Here is a 12,816-nt window from a genome sequence, read left to right on the forward strand (position 1 = left end):
TGATCTATCTTATCCCTTGAATATAATGCAGTTTCCAAAATGTCAGACTCCTAAGAAGCAATGTCTCTTGGGCCCTGTGTAACTTCCTAGTTTCTGACAGTGATCAAGCTTTGTACCTCAGCAAGGTTCTGGCCAGTGGTTCTGAGAGCACTGATGGGAGAGCCAGGCCTCCCAGGCTGTGTCTGCACAGTGCTCACCCAGTGCTTCGTGACTGCCTTCAGTACTCCCTTAGGCTCCCGCCAGAGTCACTGTGCCTGAACAAAGCACTTTACCCATTTAAAAATCATGAGATTAAATGATGTTTAAGCACGTTATTAGGATTTTGACTGTAAATGTTTTAATAGAAATACACAATCTTTTACTTTCTCAGCAACAAAGGGGATGCTAACAGCAACTAGAACATGGGAGTTTGCACAGGGATACGGCATAGTTGGCTGCAAAGCTCAACTGCCAGGTTTGTCCACAATCAGTGAGGGAACACCAGAAGGTAACACAACAATCGCTGACAGAAGCTGCAGACTTGGGAAATACTCTTGGGTGAGATGAGGTGTGTCAAAGCAGCCAGTTTAATGCCAGTCCACTCTGGGCTCACTGCAACACAAGTCTCCTTCCTTTCCCCAAGAACAAGGGGAGCGGAAGATGGAAGCGACCACTCTTAGGCTCTTTTTTCTGGTGTTACTTCACCATAGGTTTACATGGAATGTGGTAGAGAGACTGAAGCTGTCTTGAACAGTGGCCAACCTCAAGGTCTGTATTCTGCATGCACACAGTTTGTTGTTGTTGTTTTTAAAAACAAAAACAAAACAAAACAGGCTGTGGTGGCTTTTGCCTTTAGTCCCAGCACTCAGGAGGCAGAGGCAGATGGATCTCTTTCTGTGTTCAAGGCCGGCCTGGTCTACAGAGCAAGTTCTAGGAGAGCCAAAGCTACACAGAACAACCCTATCTTAAAAAACAAAAAAAGAGAAAAAAATCTAACAAGGAAGAAAACCGTTCAATAAAGTAATCTCACCAACCACTCAGAAATACACAAATAAACGGACTGAGCTAACCCCAAGAATTATAGATTGATTGTGTGACTGTGTGCAGCCCAAGTAGGTGTGTCTGGCCTACGTCAGTGTTTGCGTTTGCCACAGGCATCATTACCACAACTGATCCTGCCTGTCTCCTGCATCTCTGTTCCCTTCTGACCCCTGCAGCCATTCACATTTGGGACTTATAATCTCTGTTCCGCAGTAATTTTCCCTATCTCCAGTGTTGAAGGCAGTTCTGATTTAGCTAGGAATGAAGTAGTCATGGTGTTCCCAGGTTCAGATTTCGTTCTCTAAGTCACTCTGCCTCTTCAATGCCTGGGAAGTGCTGTAGTAATCAATGTCTTTAGCTAAAAGGCATCAAATATGACGGGTTCTCCAGCCCTACTCGGACTCAAAAAATGTCAATGACCATGTTTACCTGATTTTCAAAAAGTCAGTGCTATCCTACTCCACAAGTATTGGCTTGGTTATAAAATATATTGTGTCACTTTTGACAATCTGCAATGGGAAAATGTAGTCTTGGTTTTTTTTTTTTTTTTTTTCAGTTTTCACAAGTGGCAGCAGAAAGACCAAGCCCTGTGAAGACAGACAGTGCCTGTAGGGAGGAGCAGATATGAGGAGGGCCACCTTTGTCATTAAATACACAAGAATGAACTTGTCCTCAGATACCAGATATCCATGTCATGCAAGTACAACACTAAGATAAGGACAGTAGATTCAGGAATGTTACTGGGAAAGAGAGACAGCCTTACTTTAAAAAACAAAACAAAACAAACCCTTACATCAGTACAAGAAGTAGAACAGTAAGAATCATAGACTCTGCTCAAATGAAGCTACCAAATTCATCTTTAGTGGAGCTTTTTCTTCTTTTGTCCATACCGCCTCCTGCGCTGTTTATAAAGGTGACGAAAATTAATATATAACCCTAGAGGAAAAAAAAACCCAACTGATTAGAAATGTCCTTGTGATGGGGAAGTGAGGTATCTGCTGTTTGTGCCCAGGCCTCACGACACTAAATCTATTGCTCAGATACAGCGGAACCCACAGTGGTGCTGCGAGAGGTGTCCAGCCCTGCAGGGGCGTGTGGCCTCACTGCTCATGACCTCTTATGCAGGTTTAGACAAAGAAACCTTGTCTAGTGAACAGCTTCTGGATCTAACTTTCTTATCATATTGTATTTATCTCATGCCTATAATCTGTTCATCTGGCTGTCTCATGTTTTGATACATTTCAATATTGATATGGTCATCAATACAGTTCACCCTACGTAGATGATTAAGTTAAAGATGTTTTTTGCCTTTTCCCCCCCATACATATGTAATGAGTGGCTAAATCAGAGCTGAAGGGCTATTCAAGAACTGACTTTTTTTTTTAAAAAAACTTACTTTTTTAAAAGTAAGCTGCAGTCTGAAAGTACAATGCAGATGTGAGGAAACAGGATTTCAGCTGCCAGTTTCAATTCTACTTAACCAGAAAGTTCTGTAGCTTAGCCTCACCTCAGTCCCTTCAGTTGTACAACAGGGATAAAAACACGTCACATACTTACTATGAAAGAATGTGCATAAAAAAATTCCTTGACCTATGAACATATGCTACCTGGTTAAGACCCAAAATTGTGAATTTTGGATTGACTTAATTTTGAATAATAACATGTACATATTTTTCTATTAAGCAACACTAACAAAAAAGATAGGTCATAGGGTCACTGCATATTAAAACATTTCCACTCTTTACTGGGGACAGGACCTTACTCTATTGCCTAGGCTAGCCTTGAACGTAAGGCAGTCCTCCTGCTTCAGACTCCCTGCTGCTGTGATTACAAATGTGAGCCACCACACAGGATTCTAACTTTTTTTCATAGGGCCTCCTAAGTAGTATAACCTCCCACACTAAATCATGGAGACCACTCGGCTTTTTAACCTCTCAGGCTATTTGTACTGTTCATCATCTGTTCAGGGTGGCAGCCTCTCAGATGTTCACTACCGATCCCTTCCCTCCCTTCTCTTGCACTGAGCCTTGCCAGTCTGGAGACAACTCTTGTTATCTATCAGTGGCCTCTAAGCTTCCAGGAGACTGATGAGAACAGCCCAGCACTAGGCTTCTATTTCCTCACCTATAAAATGGGGGGAAATTTCCTGTCTGATCTATTCACTAGGGGCTGTCATAATAAAATGAAGTCTTGCTAAATACAGTACACACCAAGAGAGCTTACACACTGGCAGCGGCTGAACCAGCAGTTGCCTACAATGCAGCTATGTTTATTTAAATCTACCAAGTCAAATACGTAACCTAAACACTGACACTTCCAGGAAACCCTGTGAGTTACGATGGCTTTCGAGTAATTTTAAGTTCACCTCTTGTTCCCGTTAGTTCTGAGCTTTTCTGAGTTAATCTAGAATTCCTGTTGGATACAAACCTACTTAAGGTGGCCATGATCAGCGGGGCGCTTCCCAACAGAGACCATCATTTGCCACAGCTCTACCTCCTTCTCAGCCCCAAGTAGGTTAGAATGCAGGCAGCAGGGTTCTCATCTCCTGCTCTTGTTAGAAGAGCTCTTAGTGGGTCATCAGGAGATAATGTATGGCATGCCTCAATATCCACGTATATGACAGACTCCCACTGACAGAGCAGTCACAATTCAGCTACTGCAGACCTGAGAGAAAGATCCATGTGCAGCAAACTCTCCTACTGGGTCTGTTTGCACAAATAAAGCCTTTCCCTGGCCACTCTTTCAGAAGTAGAATTATATTAAGGGATGCTAAAACTGAACCACTTAGCTCTCCTGTCTAAAACATGACAAGAGACGTACTTACCTAAAAATAACATTACAAGATAAACTTGAAGGAAGAAGGAAAATCTGACTTTCATCTTCACTGGATATGGCAAAGTAAAACTGAACCTTCCCGACTCGTTGAATACTGGAATGGACTGGATCACTGCCACAGCTGAAAGCAAGCAGACAGTGAGAAGCAAATGGAACACATGAGCTTCCAGTACCTCGGGCTCACGGCTCCAGCCTGAAGCTGCAGATGTCTCCTACCCCCCTGTACAGGAAGCTCCCGGGTTCTCACATTGCCTCTAAGCTTCCAGGAGACTGATGAGAACAGCCCAGCACTGGGCTTCTATTTCCTCACCTATAAAATGGGGGGAAATTTCCTGTCTGATCTATTCACTAGGGGCTGTCATAATAAAATGAAGTTACTAATAAGATCTCTCTTTGGAATATTAAGAATAGCTTGTAAATAAAAGGCAGGCAGCACAGGAGCACCCAGCTTCCAAACCTTACGCAATGAGACCCATGTCTCTGGAATACTCGGACAGAGAGTATGGAGAAAGGCCTGAGGTCTTAATACCACATTGATTAGATTACGGCTGGCAGAGAGGAAGCCAGCCTCTTACCACATGGGCACCCCTGAGAGCTATACTATGAACCTAAAGTTTTTAAAAAATACCTTCTGACAAACATCCCAGGGGGTATAAGGGAATCCACATAGTGTAACGGAGCCACGTGAGCACCTTCCAGTCCATGTCAATGCAGGAGAGCATGTAGAAGGGATACCTATGGAAAACAGAAATCAAAGACGACAGCCACTGCAGGCTCTGAATTCCACCCTAGATGGGCATCCCACACACCAGGCTGTGAAGTCTACAGGCAGGCTCAGTGTATTCTTCAAGGAACCCTCTTTGTTCAGCTCCGTGCTGGATGCTTAGAACATAGCTTTATTCCTAGCTCTCATCTATGTTCCTAGTAGGGAGAGATGCCAAGCTGCCTCTGGATAAATGAGTAATTCTATAAAATTATAGAAAAAGCCTCTAATCTAGAATCAGAAGTGCTCAGTCTTAAGGAGACATCACACTGGGCATGGTAGTGCATGCCTTTAAGTCTCATCGCAGAAGAGGCAGTAAGATCTCTGAGTTCAAGGGCAGCCAAGGCTACAGAGTGAGACCTTTCTTCAAAAGTGAAAAAGAAATTTTTTTAAAAATCACAAGAAATTAATTTCTTCCCAAAATGTTATCATCAAAGACCTTGAATCTGTTTCAAATCTTTGTATCCATGGTGCCGGAGGGTTCAGATCCAGGCATAATAAGACATGGTTCAGGCACCACTGCCTCTTCCCACTGTACCAGGAACCCTGTCAAACTGTCACTACACACAACCAGAGCTGAGGAAGCCCCACTGCGTATGACACACTGGGAAAAAGCAGACGGTATGGGTGAGGGATTTAAAAAGGAACACTGCTTCATTGGATAGATTTTAGTTTTGTTTCTCAGAGTCTCAGTGTGTAGGTCAGGCTGACCTCAAATTCATGGCAATCCTCCTGCCTCAGCCCTTTAGAGGGAAAAATATAGACAAACTACCATAAGATGAGAGTGCTCTTTAGCAAGAACCCTCAGGAACGCTCTCTTAACTAACCCACCCAGCCTGGATTGCTGCTTCAACCTTAGTCTTCCTTCAGACTCTTCAAGTATTTCCTTCCCTCTGGATGGATGGGCCCCGGGTCTTCTTTACAACACAACAGTGAGACCTTGAGTTTATAGATGGGTCTTTCATTCTTTGGTTCCCTTTGGTCCCTATAGTCTCAGCTCTAAGCAGTGCTTTAAAACTGCCTGTTTTAGCACTGCCAAGCACCCTGATGTAGCTAGAATCCGCACCTGTGTAATCCTAATGAAACTTCCAGCCAAAGCAGCGACACACACTCCAGAGCCGGCGGCATTTGCACCCACCCACCTGAAGATTTCAATTGCGCTCCAGGAATAAAACACAAAGAAAACCACAGCTTTGTTTTGCATTTCTTCCATGGTGCCGAAAACAAGAAACAGAATAAAATTTCTTCCAAGAAACTATGAAAAAGATCCAAAAGAGAGAGAGAGACTTTAAACACTGTACGTATCTGTGTGTGCACATATCTATATATCTGTCTGCATTCCCACAGCACACGCATGCACTTACAAATGCTCCCTTTTTTAATGCACTGTACAGTTTTATTTAAAATGTGCATATGAAAATACTTAAAAGTAATGACATACAGTGCAGCCCACTAAACGAAATCATATTCAAATAAGATCTTTCTTGACGCATTAAGAAAATCACATCTGTTGAGAGAAACAGTCTCATTTTCTTTGTAAAAACTCAGTTAAGATACTCCCTTTTTAAAAGTCTTTTAAAACTGTTTTGTTTTGTGGGGGGTGGGGGGTGGGGGGTGGAAGGGCGTGTACCATGACAAATGTACAGGACTTTGTTCTCTCCACCTCTTGAGTTGCAGGAATTGAACTAAGGTTGTCAGGCTTAGAGCTTTTACCCATTGAGCCATTTCATGGTCCCTTGTTACAAACCAGCCTGTCTAGATAAATGCGTACTTTTCTGTGTATATACCTACATAACATGTACATTAAAGTGATACAGAATATGCCGTCCCAGTGAGAAATCACTCCACCACTTAGAGTTGAATGAAGGAAAATCCCTTTATGCTAGCATAAAACTGGTTCTGGCTAATGCACAAAGGGGACCAGCCTGAATAGAAACCCTATCATATAGCTTTAGGGACCCAAGTTACACTTTGAGCATATAAACATGTTTCACAGAGACAGAAATCCCAAGGATTGGTTGTTTGGACAAATGGAGAGATTTCTGATGTAAAAATATTATCATAGTTGTCTCCAAACAGACAAGGGCTACTTTACCAGACAGCTATTACCCAGTGTCATCCTGCCTGGCAGATTTATGCTCTTCCTGGTAAGGGAACCAGGAACATTCCTTTAGGTAAATTCTACTCTTGAGTAGCTTAGCATATCCTAAGCAAATTTAGTAGACCCTTTATAACACTGAGTTATTATCTTCTGTTTCTACGTTATCAAAAGCACACATACATATACAAACATAATATATAGGATACTGCCAATGAGCATTGGCACCTTCATAGCCCACAGTAAGGAACAGAGCATTACAGACGCAGTGACTGCTATATATATGGTATGTAATACTGTCCTGTGCTCATCATTCCAGTGTGTGTCTACACAGCCTAGTGCTGGTACATGGGACCTGTATAACATGCTATTTCATGGAATTTATTTATTTTTACTTATATGTATATGTGCCACTTGTATGTGGATGGTTATGGCGACCAGAAGGCAGCATTCAATACTCTAGAGCTGGAGTTACAGGTGGTTGAGATCCACCCGACATGGGGATTGGAAACCAAACTTAAGTCCTCTGAAGGAGCATCAAGCACTCTTGACTCCTAAGCCACCTCTCCAGCACTCCTGTGCCTATCATTTAGCAGTTTAGAGCTCCTGCCATATGGATTACTCTGTAACTTGCTTCTGTACTTATTAAACTAACCCACACTCCACACCAGAGCAGCTGCAGTACCAGAGTGCACCACCTTGCCAGCCAGCAATTTCTTTACATTGTAACATAGATGTAACCTCTTTTTTTTTTTTTTTTTTTTTCTCCTTTCCTTGAGACAAGGTTATGCTATGTAGTTCTGGCCAGCATGGAACTCACAGAGATCTACCTGTCTCTGACTCCTGAGTGCTGGAACTAAAGTTATGTGCCACTACACCTGGCCTTACAGTAATCACATACAATGTGGTTGTATTAGGTACATGTGTAACGTTGTACAACCACCAGCACAGCCCAGCTCCATAACTTCTTATCTTGTAGAATTGACACCATAGCTCACCAAAAGGGAGCCTCTAATCTCCCATCCTTTGACAACCACCACTCTACATTCTGTCTCTTGTTTCTGACTATTCTAAATGCATCATGTAAGGAGATGATGCAGCATTTGTCTTTCAGGGGCTGATTCATTTCAGTTAGCACAATGCTCAGGATCCACCCGTGTTGTAGCATGTATCAAAATTTCCCTTACTATGCCTGGTGGTGGTGGGACACAACTTTAGTCCCAGCACTCTGGAGGCAGAGGCAAGTGGATCTCTGAGTTCGAGGCCAGCCTGGTCTACAGAGTGAGTTCCAGGATAGCCATGGCTACACAGAGAAACCCTGTCTCAAAACAAAACAAAACAAAACCCCCAACACACTCATGTTTACAGAGAGCTCGGCTACCTGGGCAGGAAGTAAGAAAGTAGAAAAGTAGAAGCAGATCCAGAAAGGAGGGAAGCAGAAATTCTATTAATGAAAATATAGTGATCAAACATTAACGTTTAATCACTGTAAAAGTAAGTTAGACACAGCTGAGAGAAAATCCGCGGGCATTTACAGTACAGGAAGGAACAGAAAGAACAGAAAGCATAAGACCTAGCTTTCCTCAATTGTAAAACTCAATATTATAAGGACATCCTCATATTAACTGATAAATTCAGTTCCAATCAAAGTGGTTTTGGAATGTGCTAAGATTTTAAAGCTCTGTTTTAAAAACAACCTTAGCCCTATTTACAAATAGCCCTATTTAAGAATAAATGCAAGCCACCTCGATGCCTGTTGCTAGCTGAACAGAAAAGAAGAGCACGGCAAGTCATGCAGGCCCACAACTGATGAAACGTTTTCCTTTGTGCCCCAAGGCAGGGTTGCTCTGTAGCTCTGGCTGTCCTAGAACTCACTCTGTTTGTAGTCCGTGCTGACCTCAAACTCACAGAGATCCACCTGCCTCCATAGTCCAACCTCCACATGACTGTGTTCTATTCTGCAGGCACTAACTCTCACAGCTACAATGCCCATGGCTCATCCTACAGTCTGCTGCTTCTGCTATTTCTTGCACAAATGTCTTGTTTCTTTGGTTTTATGATCTTTGATTGGAAGTCTCCCATTTTCTTTGGAAACCAATCTGTAAATTCTTTGAGACAAAGTTGTTTGTTTTGTTTTCTTAGAAGAATTGTATTTGTTAAACCTACTTTAGACTCTCCATGATATTTTTTTTAAAATATTTGTTTATTTTCTGTATATGAGTACACTGTAGCTGTCTTCAGACACTCCAGAAGAGGGCATCAGATCCCATTGAACTCAGGACCTCTGGAAGAGCAGTCAGTGCTGTTAACTGCTGAGCCATCTCTCCAGCCCTTAACCCCACTTTAAAGATTGATTTATGTTCTACGTATGCACAGTTCTGTCTACATGTATGCCTGCATACCAGAAGAGATCTCATTATATAGATGGTTATTAGCTACTATATGGCTGCTGGGAATTGAACTCAGTACCTCTGGAAGTGCTTTTAACCTCTGAGCCATCTCTCCAACCCATTTCATTTTATTTTTAATAATGTGTATGTAAACATAGGTGCTTTTGGAGGCCAGAGGCACAGGTCTCCTAAAACAGAATCAGAGGCAGTTGGGAGTGAGCAACTCAGGTCTCCAACAGGAGCAGCTGGTGCTCTTAAACACCGAGCCATCTTTCTGGCCCCCAAAGGTAATTTTCACAAAGCAATCTGTTGGCTTCTTATGGAGTCTGAGGGTAGCAGGAGTGGAGGATCTCTTTAAGGTCTGTGGCGTGAAGATTGCGCCAACAGCGAGGAGACAGGAGTTCTATCACAGAGCCTTCTGGCGGTCTCAGAGTCTACTGTTTTGTTTTGTTGAGACAGATCTCACCAGCTGTCTTAAGACCTTCTCATCTTAAGCTCCCAGGTCACAGTCTATCTCCTTCCTCTTAAGACAGGTTCTTTCTGACAAGACTGGGAGCGGGGGCACAAGTGTAATGTCACAGCCACAGCAGCTCTCTGGAGTCCCTGCTCTACGAGGGAAGGCTCCTACTTGTCTGCTTCACATCTCCCACACCTTGTGACAGCCTACAACTGAGCTTGTAGTTCTGCAGATGGGTGTTTAGCTAAGCTCTGCATGCCCAAAGTCACTTCGTTTTTTGACCTGCTCATCACTAAACTGGCTTTTCCTTCCTGAATCTACATTGGCAGCATGCATATTCATCCAGCCACCTAACCTGCCATATTTCCTCAAAATAAAAATCTCTACAGTGTTTGTGCAAAACCAAGTAAACACATTTTAGACTAGTGATCCATTATTATTTTATACAGAAAATGTTCTCCACCAGACCACTGGAGTTGTAAGTACCAGGCCAGACTCTTTAATATTTCCTCAAAGAGCAGCAAGGTAACTCCTCCTTCTCCCTAGGCTTCTCTCTATTGCTTTCTCACTGTTTCTGCACAGAGCCCAGGAACTGTCACTTGAGTTGCTCCTGGCCTCATGCTGCTTAGTAACCCCTCAATATATAAGTACTTCAGTTAACCTGAGGCAAATTTAGCCCTCACTTCCAAGTCAAAATAAGCCCTGTCCAGGCACATAACCTTGGCCAGCCCTGAAGCTTCATACCCGCCATGTCCTACACAAAAGGTACACCTAGGTGATTCTGAGCCTGTCCCTTACACTTAGACAAAAACAAAAAATAAAAAAACAAACAAAACCCTGAAATCTTTTTTTTTCTTTTTTTTTTTTTTTCTGGTTTTTTCAAGACAGGGTTTCTCTGTGTAGCTTGGCTGTCCTGGAACTCCCTCTGTAGACCAGGCTGGCCTCGAACTCAGAAATCCACCTGCCTCTGCCTCCCAAGTGCTGGGATTAAAGGTGTGCGCCACCATGCCCGGCTAACCCTGAATTCTTACTTACCATGTTTCTTCACATACAGGATATGTACTGTATCACACACTACCCCTGTTACATTTAAGCTAAATGAACATCCTCTTCCTAAAGGAAGAAAAACCCATAAATAATAAAGTCTGTTGCATTAACTAATACCTCTTACCGTACAGCTGACACTGTGAGAACGCACGCTGAGAGTGGACAAGCATGGTGCACATAAAATCAGTACTGAGATGTGACCAGCACTACACCTGCCTGCCTGCCTCTGCGGTTGGGCAGTGTGCTCTTCACACTATGTGACCTGCTAAGAAGCAGGCCAAGGACAATAACTGACTGAGGTAGCATAGAGGTATTGGTGGGAACAAAAACCATTTCTAGTTGCTAAACTTTAACAGCTAAAGCCACCTAATCAAACCAAGAGACAGGCTTCTCTGCTTTTACCTGAAAATCAAACTTCCCTACATAAGAAGCTCTTTATAATTTTATCATTTCACGAAAATGTCATAAACGACAAAACAGGCCAGCAATGTGAAAATATGCTTTGGGAAATAGCAGGGCTTTAAAATGTTTCCTTCAAGGTCAGGCACGGTGGTGCACAGCTTTAGTCCCAGCCCTTGTGAGGAAGGAGGATCTCTGTTTGAGGATAAACTGATCTACAGAGCAAATTTTACGACATCCCGGACTAGAGAGACCCTAACGCATTAAAATAAAAATAAATAACACCTCCCTACATGCTGAAATGAAATAGTGTTAGCCTATGCAAATAATTTTGTTTAATAACTGGAACATGGCACATTATGACTATCCACCAGATACATGCTGAAATCTTTCATTCCTTGTTCCCACACGCAACTCTTCCATACCTGGATGAGAGCAGGCAGCACCGGGGTACTTGTGACCCCAATCGCAGCATTGAGGGTTTCCACTAGTGCCAGCATCTGGCAGAAATACATCATGTCAGCCACAGTGTGGAACGTGTCATAGAAGGACTCTAGGGCACAAGCATACATGATGGTCAGGCCACATGATCTAGCAGGGGCAGCTTCTCCACCGAGAACACACCTTACAGGGAAAGAACTTGAGGAAGAGAACAGACACGGAGTCAGGCTCACATTCCTACCCTAGGCCAGGACTCCCAGGCTCCAGACCTCCCAGGGTGAACTCCCTTATGTCCAGACAAAACCCTCTGTCCCTTTCTCCTGGTTAAAAAATAGAAAAAGCCGCCCCCAGCTTTCATTGTTACTATCTGTTGAAAAGAACAATCTGTGTACAAGACAAAACGGTAACTCTTTTCAGATCAATTACCTCTTCTAAGTTAAAGCTAAATTATCATGTGAGCAATCAAAAATTCAATTACATAGAGATAAAAGTATTGAATAAAATGAGATTGCAGGAAGGCTGTAGAGATGGCTCAGCAGTGAGATGCACACATTTCTCTGAAAGAGAACCTGAGTTTGGTGCCCAGCACCTGTATGTGTCAGGCAGCTCACAAACACCTATCACTCCAGCTCCCACAGATTCAGCTCCTCCCTCTCTGTCCCCCTAGGGCACCTAGCATTCATTTGCACATACAAATAAATGCACACACACTTTTAAAACTTAAATCTTTTTAAAAGTTCATCATTACTACTGCTACTACTATTTTTTACTGTGTCTGCTGGTTTAGCCTGCATGTATGTCTATGCACCACTTGTATGCTTGCTGCCATGGAGACCAGAGGATGCATCTGGTCACCTGGACTTACAGACATTTGTACCGTGTGGCTGCTGGGAATCAAACCCAAGTCCTCTGAAGAGCAGTCAGTGTTCTTAACACTGAGTCATTTCTCCAGCCCCTAATAATAAAATCCTTAAAATTAGATTTCAAAATCCTTAACAGTGTTCATACCTTCAGCACTAATAATTCTTAGAATTCTGAGAAGCTATCCTAACTAAAAAGAGATAACAATTTTTCAAGGACTTATTAATAATACAAGGTTGTCCTCTGAAACATTTTTTTTTTTTTTTGGTTTTATGAGACAGTTTCTCTGTGTAGCCCTGGCTTTCCTGGAACTCACTCTGTAGACCAGGCTGGCCTCAAACACAGAGATCTGCCTGCCTCTGCCTCCCAACAACAAAAAAGAAAACAAAGGGGCTGGAGAGATGGCACAGCGGTTAAGAGCACTGACTGCTCTTCCAGAGGTCCTGAGTTTAATTTCCAGCAACCACATGGTGGCTCACAACCATCTGTAATGAGATCCAATGCC

At 42.9% G+C, this 12,816-nt stretch overlaps 1 protein-coding gene across 1 annotated transcript in view; it reads right to left on the bottom strand.

The window, feature by feature from the left end:
* Positions 1-311: 311 nt before the first annotated feature.
* Positions 312-12,816, bottom strand: part of Hacd3 (3-hydroxyacyl-CoA dehydratase 3) — a 35,629-nt gene continuing 23,124 nt past the window's right edge. The window contains exons 7-11 of the mRNA XM_021172797.3: positions 11,435-11,562; positions 5,761-5,873; positions 4,484-4,590; positions 3,845-3,976; positions 312-1,956 (exon numbers count right to left, since the gene is read on the bottom strand). Of these exons, the coding sequence (XP_021028456.1) occupies positions 1,880-1,956; positions 3,845-3,976; positions 4,484-4,590; positions 5,761-5,873; positions 11,435-11,562 (557 nt within the window). The 3' untranslated portion in view covers positions 312-1,879. The remainder of the gene's footprint in view (positions 1,957-3,844; positions 3,977-4,483; positions 4,591-5,760; positions 5,874-11,434; positions 11,563-12,816) is intronic.

This window comes from Mus caroli, unplaced genomic scaffold, assembly GCF_978045245.1.
Source record: "Mus caroli unplaced genomic scaffold, Mus_caroli_1 scaffold_11, whole genome shotgun sequence".
In the NCBI taxonomy this organism is placed as follows: Eukaryota; Metazoa; Chordata; class Mammalia; order Rodentia; family Muridae; genus Mus; species Mus caroli.